The sequence below is a fragment of the Phascolarctos cinereus genome, unplaced genomic scaffold (genome assembly GCF_003287225.1).
Source record: "Phascolarctos cinereus isolate Bilbo 61053 unplaced genomic scaffold, phaCin_HiC Scaffold_5;HRSCAF=322, whole genome shotgun sequence".
In the NCBI taxonomy this organism is placed as follows: Eukaryota; Metazoa; Chordata; class Mammalia; order Diprotodontia; family Phascolarctidae; genus Phascolarctos; species Phascolarctos cinereus.
This window is the reverse complement of record NW_027555958.1, coordinates 120955958-120970926: the sequence shown is the minus strand read 5'-3', so window position 1 is coordinate 120970926 and position 14969 is coordinate 120955958. Positions and strand designations below refer to the sequence as shown.

Genomic DNA, 14969 nt, shown 5'->3' with positions numbered 1-14969 from the left:
ACGTTGATTCTCCAAGAAACACGTTAAATACTGAACTATATAATTGTGTGGCTTTGTTTCTGTTTTGTTTCAGTTTCTTTTTTTAAATAGGATTTGACTCTCTTTAAAGAACAGACATATTTCTTACTCTCAAGAAACTGACAGAAATTGGTGAGTTAGAAAAGTGGACCTGGCCATTAATCTAAGAAGGTTTTCTGAAACAAGTTAGCCTTGCTCTACTATTCTGAGAATGATTAAGAATCTATTTAAAAGTTCCCTACAGAAATATAATGTAGAATTACTATTAAGTAAAGGTTGTACAAACTTCCAATAACTTCTAAGAAACAAAACACACTGTGCTGTTATGCTCAAACCAGGGTACTTTATTATTTACTTGTTTTACATTTCTTAAATAATATGGTCACTACAGGAGCAGCTTCCATTAATTTCAAATTAAACATTTTCAAATTTATTTTGGGGGTAGAGGCATTCTTGTGCTCAACACAATATGCCCTTCTCTGAAAAGGCGGGAAATTCTTTCTCAGTCAACTCAAAAAAAGATCCCAGTCAACTTTTAACTACATTAACAGCCTAATTTAGTCAATCTTCCTAAAAGAACGTGCAGTAAATTCACAAGTCAAAAGAAAAAACTGTAAACATTCTGGTATTTGGCTGGAAAGACTCCATTTCATGATGATTTAATATCTTCTAATACATCTTTCTGATAATTTCCATAACTTTTAGCTAAAATTTCATACAGAAAATATTTTTGAAATGAAGGTGCAACGGTGGCATTCCCTTGTCAGTTGGCCTTTTTTTTGCAGGATAAAATGTTAATACTTCCTAGCAGTCTACTGCAGCTTAAATTTCTCTCCCTCATTTAAAACACTTAAATGCATGTTATTTATTTAACTGGAGCAACAGAATTCTTTAAAAACAGAGGTCTAGTTGAGTCACGGCCTTTGGTTAGAGGATAAGGTCTTGATCCCACTGTCATTCTTTTATCTGGAAAGAAAAAAGTCCACTTATTAAGTTTTAATTAATCTCATAACAGACAAAATTTAGAAGTACAATGAATGAAACTGACATAACGAGGAGAAAAACTTTTTCATCCTCCCCAATGAGATTATAATTTCTATCTCTGACAACTTTTCTACTTTTACATTTCTCAGTTGATTTCATTATTCCTTGAAATTCTTTAGCTAAGTTCTAGATAACTATCTCTTAAAGAATAGTATGATATATAATAGCAAACATATTAAATTAGTCCCCAAACCCTAGAACACAAAGAAACTTAGAAAGAATATAAAACTCAATCTGCCTACTTTGACCATAAATTTTAAAAAATCTGAAATTCTTGCCAAGCAATTAATGAATTGGTGTAGGGGCTAGGGAGAGACTGTTATCTTTAAAAACGTGGAATACAACTCTTCCTATTTTTCTAGGCAGAGCAGAGCCTAAAAACTACCAGATTACATTGGACTACCTCAAAATTTAAAAAATAGATAAATGGTTTGTGGATATTATTCTAACTCCATTCACTTAGGACCTTTACATATGCCCAAGATCACAGAGCTTATGTTTGGCTGAAATGGATCCAGAGCCCAAGTCTTCAAGCAACAAGAAGCTAATTAGCTTTGTACCACATTTTTGCTGGCAAAAAGAACCAATCACTGCCAACCTTGTCAACCATTTGTGAATGAAGAATATTTATAAATTTTCATTCACAGAACTGTAATTTTAGATTCATATCAAGAACACTAGCTAGCATAAAATTTTGAGAAGGTATTTCTTGTTTTGTTTTTTAAAAAGATAAGCTCAGAATGCAGTGACTTGAGAAAACAGAAAGCAATTACTTAAAATGTTAGATTAATACTAAATAAGTGAAACCATTTTGGACTTGAATCTTAATATTTTTTTTTAATCAGATCTAGGATTTTATCCATTTGGGAACTCTACCAGTGTTGATCAGCACCCATTTTGTAGCTTATAGTCTTTAAGAACTGCCTGAGGCACTAAGGGGTTAAAGGCTCTGTGCAGGGTCCCAGAGCTACATTTGTGTCAGAGGCGCTCCTAACCTCAAGGCCAAATGTCCATCCACCATGCCATTGTTGGTCTTCACATCTCACACAAGTATTACTGGTTTTTAATTGCTTACCCAGGGAACCCTCAAATAGTCTTGCAAACCCAATCTGTTTTTCTAATTAGCAAGATGACAGCCATGGATGGGTTATGAAATGGGATGGGATATTATAAAAGATGAATGGGATACACTGGTAAGATTGTAGATCCAATGGAACATGAGCATGAAAAACCTGTGATTCCATAAATAAAACAACTATTTAGTTTGGCTAAAAAGGATGATCTAAGGCAATAATATGTTGGAGGAAAAATACAAGACTAGACATCAGATCAGAAGACTAGGCCGCTAAGAGTTAGCTCAATCATACACAGATGCATGACCTTGGGCTAAGGCACTCCCCTTCTCTGAATTCTGTTTCCTTCCACATTTGTAAAATGAAGGCTTTGGACCAGACAATCTCTAAAATTCCTTTGCATTTTCAAATTCTGATTATTTTATGGCAATTGAATGTTTTAAAAAATGTTTTAGGGGCAGTTAGGTGGTGCAGTGGATACAGCACTGGCCCTGAAGTCAGGACTACCTAAGTTCAAATCCGGCCTCAGACACATAACACTTACTAGCTGTGTGACCCTGGGCAAGTCATTTAACCCCACTGCCTAGCCAAACAAAAACAAAAACAAAACAAAACAAAAAAATGTCTTATTTAATATATTTATAACCTTAGGTACTGAAGTCCTATCCAGATATTGTATTGTGTTATGTGCTATGCTTCTGGGTGTTCTCAAAGGCTATGGAGGTAGAAAAGATAATGGGATCACAGATTTAGAGTTGTTAGGCCATTTAATATGGCTATCTCTTTGTCATCTTAGGACTAGCCTTGCTAAATTCAAAGTGGCTCATCACCAAGTTGGCTGCAGTGTGAAGAATTATTTTGACTCCTGTAACTATCAAAGACTAACTACTAGGTTCTCAGCATTGATGAAGGAAAAAATGACAAAATAACAGATTCCTGAATTACTGAAATGTATGTAAAAAATTCATGGAAGCTTTTGGAGTCTTAGAAAAGGCTATAAATATATTGAATTTAATTTTGATGTTACTTAAAAGCCCAGTAAAAGCAGTTATTACGATTATTTTAAATATCATAATTTTAGAGATCTGAAATCTGAAATCTGTTTTTAAAATTAAATTTGATTTTTAAAAAGTCACAATGCTCTTAAAATTCATATTTACTATCATAATACGGGGAATTTTATTTCTCTGTGTGTGCTGTGCTTCTTTTTTTCAAGCAGATAGGCCTTGCTTTTCATAATTCGATTTTTCCTGAAAAGTTACACAAGCCTAGAATCACACAATGTTAATTCTAGCAGGGATCTCAGAGAATATGTATATGACATGAGTACACAGTTAAAGAAATGAAAGTCTAGAGATGAAATGATGATCAAGATTGCATAGCTGGTTTGTAGAAGACTTGAGACTAGAGTCAGGTCTCCTGCTTCATAGGCCAGTAATCTTTCTGGTATACCATGCAAGCTCTGGAAGGGCATGTAAAAGTAAATTGTAAAAAATGGTATCATATCTCATTTGAAATATTTCATTTTTAGTCTTACATTTTTGCTCTATCAATAAATGGAAAAAAACCCCAAAAAGCCAGGAAGAAAAAGAAAAAAATGGAATCATATTTCAAAAATGGAGGATAAAGCTATTTATTTCTTCACTTTTGCGAATGAAAAGTAATCCTATAAAATAAATAAGTCATTCCTCAACATATCAGACTTATAGATTTAGATTTTGTGTTGAATTACATGTCTAACGTGTCCTATTTTTCAAAACATTTTCCTTAAATTAAGAAAATAGAATGCTTTTTAAGACTTTTCATGTGCTCAATCTGAATAGACAATTTAAGGAGGGTATTTTGAGATTATCAAGTTTAGTTTGGAGGTTTGTTTTCCCTTTCTTTTGTTTGGTTTTATATGTTTGAACTTGCTCAATGAGGGAGGTGAAACAGTGGGAGGGATGGGTGATTTTTAAAATATTTGTTATTTTAAAATAAAAACAATAAACTAAAAAAGTGAGGGAAAAATGAATTCAGAAATTCTGTACTACTGCCATATTCCACATTTTCTTTCAATCTCAATATGGACATTTTAAAATTAGTGCCATAACCTTATTACTGTACCTCAGTGACAACACCTGCAGCTATAGTAGAACCACCATAACGCAGCATGAATCTCCCCAGTTCTTTAAAGTCTTTGTATAATTCAAGAGCAACAGGTCTTTGTGTCTGTAGTTCTACTAAAGCATTCTGGCCTTTAGTCAACAACCTGTCAAAAAACACAACCATTTGGACACATAATATAGATAGTTACAACTGAAATAACCTAACAAAGAAGCTTAAAAAAAAAGAAACAGATAAGCAAAACCAGGGTTTCATAAACTATGAAAAGATAAAGGAATCTTTTGAAAAACAAATATACACAGACATGTAATTTTGGATCAATTATGAGAAAGCTATCAAACCCAGAAACACCAATTTGTATATATTTTCCCACTGATTTACATAAATACTTTCAGTATCATTATAATGCCTTTTCTTCAGGGATTATTACAGTAAGAATCAGGTAACAGCAACCTTGAGTATTCTAAAAATCAACCTTAAGTTAAACAGAATTCCACCCTGGTCAGTGGCAAAGAGGCATGCTACCCACCACCAGGTCTCCAGACAAAATTAAAAACTAAATAAGTTTGTCTTTGGTACCATCACCCCAGTTTCTGTAATCTCTCATAGGATGTTGCCCTCTGGCTACCTAAAGCTCCCCTTGACCTTTCTGCAGCTTATCCAAACCAGCTCTTCTCAGAAGTATCTTTCCACCTCAAATCAAGGCTCCCATTGAATAAACAAATTAAACTCCCATAGTTTAATAGATACCAATCGGAGATTAAAAAGAAAGCAAGCTAATTATCAGACTAATAGAAATGGTACCAATGTGTGAACTACTTTATAGGCTTAAATTTTCTTGGACAATGACTTTTAAAAGAAGGAGTTTATTAGGCCAAATGAGTAAGGTAAGAATGTGTGAAGAAGGAATTTGTATATTCTTATATGTAAGAATGTTTAAGCAGAGGAAATTCCCAGTTTCCCTCAAGCATTCCATGATGTCATTCCCTCCCACTGTTCTCATGCCCAAATTACATTCCTGGAACAACAAATGAGCACAAGAATTCAGAGAATTTGGAGATCTTAGAGATCATTCAAATATTTTCATTTTATAGATATGGAAACTGAAATTCATGGATGTTAAGTGCTTGTCCAACATTACATGGTTAGTAAATGAGGGAAGCAGGATTTGGCCTTGGGAGCTAGCATCACTTTTAAAAGATTTATAAACCTAAGTCACTACATCCATTTGTAAACCTTATAGCATTATACTTAAATGTAGGCTATTATTGAGGACTGGTGAACTTTGTACACTGTAGCAAGCTGAATGAATATTGAAAATATGTATTTGAGACAACATGGATCCTCAAAGATTAAGTCTGCTGAAAGTGAGTACCTGACTTAATTTCTTAACTCACTTTGCAGACTACTTCAGCTTTTAGCAAAGAAAGAGATAAGAACTATAACTCTGGGCTTACTATGACCAGTCAGGAAGAAGTAGTTGGTGAAGTAGACCTGAATAGGGATAATGTGAAAAAAGTGACCATCAACTTATGTTCAAATGTATCATGGAAGAGAAGGAAACACTGGGCCCAGTCAGCCATGTGCCCCAGACTTTGGTAAAACAGAACACTGAGTATGGGAATAGGTTAAAAGGGAGATGTAGAAGGGGGTTTAGATTCAGGGGAATGGGCAGATAAGGGAGGGAATGATGGAGTGGGAGTAGGTTAAGTAAGAGAAGGGTAAAGTAGCAGGGAGAAGTAAAGTAGAGGAGTTAGGAGAGATAGGAAAAAAGAGATATGCACAAACATAAATACAAAGATTAGGACTAGAATCTCTTAGGGAAAGTATATGTTTATTTATGTATTTATGTATGTATGCATATATGTATGTGCATATATGTATAAGTATATGTATATATCAATACCCTTGCAGTAGTGGGTAGGGGGGAGGGAGGGAGGAAAAAAACCAAAGCAAAGTATATAGCAAAGAACAAAAGAAAACTACAATGCAGCAAAGAAAAGATGGACAGCTTTCAACATAACGCACAGTATTTAATATATAGGCTTTCTTGAAATGAAAAGTTATTGCTATATATTTTGAATCTCTCCTATGTCGTGCTATGCACACGACTTTTTTTTCCTTATTTTATATTAAAGTTCATTATGTTTCTTTTTCTTTTCTTATTATGTATTTAAGTTTTAGTATTGGTATAAAATTAAAAATAAAAACAAAAAACAGACCACTCTATACAACAACAACAATACTGTAAACAACAATAATTTTAAAGGACTTAGGAACTCTGATCAACATAATAACCATCCACAAATTTGGAGGGCTCATTTCCTGACAGAGATGACAGAGATTAAGATATGTGTTGTCTGTTTTTCCTTTTTAAATACAGTCAATGTTAGAATTTTTTGGGTTTGACTATACATATTTGTTACCCTCTTCCTCCTACCCCTCAAAAAAAAAAAGATATGCGCTAAGCCTATACATAACTAACAATGGGAGAAATCTGTACAGTGTCAAGAAAGCAAGAGTGCTAAATGAAGTAAAGCTGAAGAAAAGGTAGATTTTAATCACATTCATAGTAAGGAGCTAAACAATGAATAGAAAGAATATTGCTTGGAACAATGTATATGACACTAGGTAACAGAAGAAAGTAGAATTATTTTGTTCCCACTTTGCTACCGTCTTCTTTACTAAATAGGATGATCTTCAAATATGGCTAAGAAATATTGCAAATCTATGAACAATGAAGAAGTCCAACAAAAGTAAAAGGACACCTTAGCTACTTTAAATAAGTTTAAGTGTCTACACAAATTCTATTACAGAGAACTGAAATAACTTGCAGATATGATCACTAGATTGCTGTTGGTAATCTCTGAGGAACTGTGGATTACAAAAGTAGCTCCAGACAGCTGAAGAAGACAAATAATGAACTGATTTTTGAAAATGGAGAAGCTATACATGTTTATTTAATTGAAGCAACCTCAAAAATCTTTAAAAAATAATAATTGCCATTTTGTAGTGCATTTACACATTTACAAAGTGCCTTTATCTAAATTATGATTTATGAGCACTCAGAAAAAAAGTGATCATTACAAACCATATTGGGCTGTCTAACAAGTCATTACCAAATAAGCCATTTTCATTATTTAAAAATATGATTCAAAGACTAGTAGATCAGGAGAAAATCAGAGATAGTTTACATTGATTTCAACAAGGTATCTAACAAAATTTATCATGACATCATTATGGACAAGAAGAAGAAGAAAGGTAGACTTGATGATAACAGAAGGATTCGCAATCAAATAAAATGACTGATTAATGGAATCATGTTAACCTGCAGGCAAATCTAGTGCATTTCCACAGGACTCTGCTTTTTGTTCTATTCAACATGATCATTAATTTGGATAAGGCTTAGAGATAAAAATCATCAGACGACATAAACCTTAAAAAGTCATTTAATATGTTGTATGTCAGAAGCAGTATTTAAAAATAACTACAGAATTTAAAAGTAGGTTAAAACTAACAAAATTACACTATCCTTATTATATTTCAAGTCCTATAATTAGAATAACTGTCTTTTTGAACTTTGGACCAAAAGGCCGATTGTATATGTAAAGAATAGGAGATTTGGCTGAATAATGGCTTATATGAAAAAGACAGGGTTTTTAGTTAATTTTAAGGTTAATATGAGCCAACAACATGACACAGTTACCAAAAAAGCTAATGCAGTCTTACAATGCATCTCAGTTTAAGTGAGACCCACTATAGCTTACATAGATCTGACATCAACTGGGGCATTATGTTTAAGTTTCTGGTACCACATTTTCAGAAAGATGCTGACTGAAAATTCTCAAGAGAAGTATGAACAGGAGGCAGCAAGGTCAAGCACAACGGATCTGTCATCAGAACAACCACTGGGGTTTCAATCCCAGCTCTATGAGAACTTGGCAAATGAATCAACCTCTCTTGGTTTCAGTTTTCTCAATTATAAAATGAAAAGGTTGGACTATAGGATCTCTAAGGCTTCTTCCAGAGCAAAAACTAAGATCTTATGACATTATGTAGGTCATACAGGGAATTAGGGATGCTCAGCCGTAAGGATTACACAATTGTCTCCAAAGGCTGTTGTGTGGAAGAAGGTCATGCCAGAAGGCAAAATTAGAGGCCATGATTAAGGAAGCAAATTTCACTCAATGTAAAGAAAAATTTTCTAATAGTCAGAGCTGACCCAAAGTAAATGAGAGTGAGCTCCTTATTACTGGATGTATCAAGGAAAAGTTAAATGATCTGTAAAGTGTTTTTTAACTCCAATAGTCTATCATGCAAAACCAACTATAAATGCCAGTTTCTATACTTACTAGTTAGCTTCTTTCTTTAAAGTGATATTTTCCCCAACAGAAAGTACAACAGGTTATCTTTCTCAAATCATTCTAGAAAAGGGTTTTGGTCCAGTAGGTTTCCATATAATATGATCTAAAACAGGAGAAGGATATGCTCCCATGACATGGAGTGATTAGGAAGACCAATTCTTGAGTTTCTGATCATACTTGAAGATCAAACTTCTGCAGAAACTGGACATTTTTAGAAAGGATCCAACACCTAGTACTTGATTATGAGGAGGAAATAATCTGTACCTTCTATCAGCAACAGTATGTCTTCAGAGTACAAGTTTTACTACTAAATAACTACAATTTCTCCAAAGTGGAATATTATCTTGATAGCAGACACTGTAGGTACTAACATGCAACCAGACTACTAGAGAACAAGGTCAAGCCAAGAACAGTAGTTAAAAGACTGCAAGATCTTAGGCTGGCAAGGTTTATAAACTTCAGTGAAGTGGTCATACAGCTTAGAAGGGAAGGTAGGGGTGTGTGTGTGTGTGTGTGTGTGTGTGTGTGTGTGTGTGTGTGTGTGTGTGTGTGTGTGTGTGTGTGTAAATTCTGCTAGCGAGAACAATACTATTCTATCTGAAAAATTAGTGATAATTTAAACTTTAACATTTAACATACAGGATTTGATACCATCTAACATTATACACTTCTACAGTTTATTCTCAGAAATAATCAATATATGAAACCTATTTTATTAGCATTCTCAACTATATAAATTAATAGGAACTATCCATTTTTTTTAAATTAATGAGAATATGGTTTCCAGAACTACCATAAATATATTCTACTTACTATAAAGAACAATATTTTATAAAATAAGCCCAAAGCACTATTTACATTACTTGCTGGTATTTCTACATTGTGAAAGACTCACTTGGGTCTTTTCTTTGTGACTTCGCCAGTGCTTTTGTGTAGGACACTAATCAATCTTCTGATGGTAGCAGGTTCACTTACAGTTTGATAGTGTAACAGCACCTAAGATAAAAACTGAACAATTAAAAATATGCTACATAGCAGCTCATCTTATGTCATCCTATACAATATACTTTAGCACTTGGTTATTTTTAATTTAGCATTTATATGTATAATCCTATATTGTTCTCTAATTTGAGGTCTCACAGTTTTGACCTCCCTAACAAGAATGGAAACTCCTTGAAGGTATCAGACTACGTTATAACACACACACACACACACACACACACACACACACACACACACACACTCATTCATTCATCTGACTACTGTGTTCAGTGTACATATAGTAACATATACTTTAGTCAGCATTGTTGGAAAATGAAAACCCCAGAATAGTGCAACTTAGGAAATTTAGAACCATCTTAGAGATCAAGCCTTTATTTTACCAAATGAGAAATTACAACTGTTCTTAGATGCCCTAACTCCCTGGCCAATGCTCTTTTCATTTTGCTATGTTTTTTGTTCCTTCTTATTTGACAAATATTTACTATGCAGATGGCATTGTATAATACATGAAAAGCCTCACACTTCCTTGCCTAATCCATCCTCATGAAAATAATCAAAAGTATAAATGAGTTGTAGATATATTGTGTCCCTAAGAAGACAATAAGACTTATTATAAATAGAGATTCTTCTGACCTGTAGCAAAATAGTGTCCTTTAAATGGTATGCTTTTCTGGACTAGGCAGGGTGCCAGAAGGGGTACTGTAGAAGTAGAGAGGAATGACCACAGACTCAGGGGTATAAATCCCTGATTTCCTGAATGGTACCAAAAGATACCAAAGTCATGTAAAATGTTATATATAAGTAAATTTCCAGATAACTAAAGTTTTACCCTTTAACATAGAAAAGTTATTTCCCCTTAAAAAACAAAACAACTCTCTAAAATGTATCAGATGTATCATCTCATCTTTATTAGACAGAACACTGAGTATAAATTTAATTACTTCTATTAAGACTTATTAAGTATTGATTTGCAGGATACATTTTTTGATGACTCAGACTCTCATTCACACCAGTTAGTGCAATATGCTACACTATGAGATCACAAGCCACTGAGTTGTGCTGGGGGTTTGCTCTCAAGGTAAGCAGACCCAGATCGTTAACTCTGACTCTGGCCACTGTTAACTTCTAAAAATATCAGTTTCTATATCAAGAACCCCTGCCTTACTCACTGTAGTTTGCTACAACAAAGTAGATAACCAAGCTACCTTCTTTAACTTAGCAAAATTAATTTTACATACAATTCTCTCCCCTATCCCATCCATCCTCTATGCAGTTGCTGAAACAATTTTCCTAAAGCAAAGGTCTGACCTATAATTCTGTTGCTCAAAAATCTTCATTAGCTCCCTTCTGTCTCTAGGATCAAATACAAACTCCTCAGCTTGTAATTTAAAGCCAACTACAATTGGGTTTCCATATTTCTTTCAAATTATTTCATATTAACCCCTATCTCACACTCAGCCACGCTGGTTTATAGCTTCCCAGATGTGACATCCCAGTTCTTGTCCCTCCCTGTCTTTACCCAAGGCTGTCCCTCATGTCCAGGATTACTCCCTTTCAACTTGTACGCCTCAGGATCCTTAGCATTCTTTAGGTTCAACTCCGCTGGCATCAACTATGTGAATTTTCCACTCTCTACCCTCATCTAACACCCATGCCCAGTTGTTAACATTCTCTCCTTCCAACTAACTTGCATTTATTTATCTGTGTATATGTGGGATCCTTCAGTAGACTATCAGTTCCTTAGAGCAGAGCCTTTCGTATTTATTTTTACATACCTAGCACTACCACAGCATCATTCATGTAGCAGGCATTTAGTAAATGTTTATTTAATTGAATTTTAAATCAACAGTCTATGGACTGGTTTAGTCTGCCACTGATTTTCTATGTAAACTTAAGGCAAATCATTTTGCATCCCTAGACCTTGATTTCTTCATTCGAATCAAGTCTGGATGGCAGACTAGAAAGGAAGAACTACTCACAGGGTTAAAACTGACTTATCAACAGGCTGACTTCAGAAAAACCTGGAAAGATTTGTATGGTCTGATGCTGAATGAAATGAGTAGAACCAGGAGAATGTTGTACACAGTAACAGCCACTTTGTGCGATGACTAATATTGATAGACTTAACCCTTCTCATCAACACAAAGATCTAAGACATCTCCAAAGGCCTCTTGATGGAAAATGCTATCCACATCCAAAGAAAGAACTATAGAGTTTGGATACAGATCGAAGCATACTATTCGCTATTTTTTAATTCTGTTGTGTTTTGTTTCCTCTTTCTGGTGGTTCCTCCTATTGGTTTTAATTCTTACTTACAACATCACTAATATGAAAATATGTTTAATAGGAACCTATACGTATAGTCTGTATCAGATTGTGTGCCGTCTTGGGGAAGAAGGTGGAGAAAAATTTAAAACTCAAAAGCTTATGGAAGTGACTGTTGATAATTCAAAATAAATTAATTAAAAAAATAAAGCAGATAGATCTTCAAAAAAAAAAAAAAAGACTGACTTACCTGAGAGACAGCTAGAACCAAGAAGTGGCGGTATCAAGGCACAGACCAAGTGACAAACATAGCCACTTCCTGGTTTTTTCTCAGATATACAGTTGTAAGAATTTAGAACATGACATTTCAAGGTTTATCACGTAGCTTAAAAGAAACACGAGCCCTAATCCAGGTGAATGGCAGGAGTGGTTTTCTAGTCAAGAATGGATGATTTCTATGTTGACAGACGGGAATATACTGTTGACTAAATGTAAGTAAGTAAGGTGAATTTTAGTGTGCGTAAGGAGGATTTTTTTATTCCTTTTTAGACAATAGCTCCAGGATTCTAGATAATATTTCCCACAAATTATGGCTGAAAACATCTCCACCACATTTGCACAGTGCGATACAGGGATGATATAATGTACACCAGTGCTGTGCTAGGTCATGATGGTATTGATAAAATTAACCTGTAAGCTAAATGTGGGCAAGATACCTTCTTCGTCTGCTGCCGTATAAAGCGAGTGGGCACTGGTCAGTGACTGGGGAAGCCCATTTTGGGATTTGGGCAATGCACAGAGGAATGCATGTACCTACCTTGATCAGCTCCCATCAAGGCTTGGGAGGGGGTATCTGTGTAAGCCTCAAGCACCCATTGAGGCTTAAGGGATCTTGAAGGAGTTGTACTCCTATTCTTGCCCGCCCCTGTGAGATGTGTTATTAGGCAATGCTGTAGGAGTTGGTGCTCCCATTACCAGCAACCCTTTTGAGAAGACTGGACTAGAATAAAGTAAGATTATTTAACCCCTCCAAAGCTGTCTTCCTGTCTGACCAAATCGAAAGTGAACCTGTGCTAGAATACCTATTAGTGTTAGGAGCCTTTCTGTGTTATCCTGCCCAACAAATAGTGTGACCTGTGGTTTACCTGTGAAACACTAAAACACACTAGATGAGGAGTAGGGAACCTGTGGCCCCCGAGGCCACATATGGCCCTCTAGGTCCTCAAGTGTGGCCCTTTGACTGAATCCAAACTTTACAGAACAAATCTCCTTAATAATTATTAAAGGACTACACTTGAGGACCTAGAGGGCCACATGTGGCCTCAAGGTCACAGGTTCCCCACCCCTGTACTAGATAACCTATTGCCTTTTAATAAAAATATCATTTTATCTCCACTCAATCAATATGAAATACATTTTTTTTCACTCACCCTTTTCCAATTACAGGATCCTCCAAATGAAAGAGACCTCAGAGATTATCTAGTTCCATCCATTATCTTAACAGGAATCCATCTACAACATCCCCAACAAGTACTCATTAAAACTGTATGGAAACCTTCAGGGAACCAACAACTACTTAAGCAGTCCATTCCGCTCTTCAGCAGCTCTATTAAGATTTTCCTTACAATGAATCAGAAACTGCCTCTCAGCTACTTCAACCCACAGTGCCTGCGTTCTACCCTCTGGGGCCAAGCAGCAGAAAAATCTAATCCAAACACTTAGAGAAGACAATTATATTTCCATTCCTCCCACCCCCCAAACTCACGAGTTACTCTAAAATCAACAGAGAATGAACTGGTCTGACTGTAGAGCCCATTTTTTGAAACATATGTCATCATGGTATTTGTGCATCCATATTATTCTTCCTCCCAGATCAACTATATGACAGCAGGAATCAAGTTTTAGCTATATTTTGTAACTGTTCTATCCTTAAGACACAAAACTTTTGTTAAATGCCTGTTGAATTTATCACTAAATATAAATTTGGTATTTACATATGATGTAATAACTCACATGTATATAACATTTTTAAAGTTTAAAAGGCTTTGCACAAAACCACCCTGTAGTGGAAATGTCAGATATTAGATGACTTGCCCAGGACCATGCATCTGGTTAAGTGCCAATGCCAGAACTTAGCCTAGGGGTTGTATAATTCCAAGATTAGGGATCTTACCACTATATTAAAGTGGAATTTGATTAAGCCATACTTTAAAACTTTCGTTTCATACTTAAGAATCTACAGCAGACAGGAAGACAGTGTTACTATTTAGAGCAACAACTGACCTCTCTATGGCCTTTATTGGCAAATAATGCTGTGAATTGCAATCCAGAGAACTGCATGAGTAAAATCATTTAGTAATTTCTCCGCCCTTTTCACTTGCAGGATATACCGCTTTCTAAGAATGAGTTCAGCACCAGAAATAAGTAACTTGCACTTGCTCCGTCATTCAATTTCTCAACAGTGAATTTTTCAAAGTTTCTTATAATAAAAGCCACATTTACTGAAATTTCCCACGCCACATATAATTTTCAATGAAACAAAAATGTTTTCACCCTGTTTTTTCTTGGAGGAAGTTCATGATATGGGATAGAATTACAAAGTATCATTCCTGAGTCAAGTTCTACATTCATAAACATTTTTTCACTTATTACTATAACGGTGTATGAAGTAATTAAAGTCCTAAAAACCAAATTTTTCTTTAATCTCAAAAATCTATGTCTACATATAAATATATATACACAAAAATAAATATATGCACACAAGTACGTCATACATGTATTAATTGGTGACAGATTCACTTATGTTTTCTAAATAACAAATAATTCAACCCCACTAAAAGACAGTTTGACTAAGGGAGAAAAAATTTTGAATAATGCAGAAGAGAAAGTAGAAGAAATCTTCTAGAAAAGTACCCAGATCGAAGTTCTATGCTATCAGTGTTGGTGTCACCCCTGAGAGAATATTAACATCCAAAGAAATATGATAACCACAAAATACAGTTTCTATAGAATTTGTCATTTCTTTGTTATAAGAAAAGTCTGATTTAAAGATTTTTAATTCATACCTAAGGAAATTTTATTCAGGATATATTTCTAG

At 34.8% G+C, this 14969-nt stretch overlaps 1 protein-coding gene across 5 annotated transcripts in view; it reads right to left on the bottom strand.

Moving 5' to 3' along the window:
- Positions 1 to 341: 341 nt before the first annotated feature.
- Positions 342 to 14969, bottom strand: part of LOC110208908 (HBS1-like protein) — a 131991-nt gene continuing 117363 nt past the window's right edge. For 3 of the 5 annotated variants that reach the window (XM_020987108.2, XM_020987111.2, XM_020987112.2), the window contains 3 exons: positions 9501 to 9601; positions 4242 to 4386; positions 342 to 984 (listed from right to left, as the gene is read on the bottom strand). In XM_020987108.2, the coding sequence (XP_020842767.1) occupies positions 973 to 984; positions 4242 to 4386; positions 9501 to 9601 (258 nt within the window). In that variant the 3' untranslated portion in view covers positions 342 to 972. Of the gene's footprint in view, positions 985 to 4232; positions 4387 to 9500; positions 9602 to 13302; positions 13385 to 14969 lie in introns of those variants that run through there. The other 2 variants (XM_020987109.2, XR_013486934.1) reach the window with 2 other exon arrangements.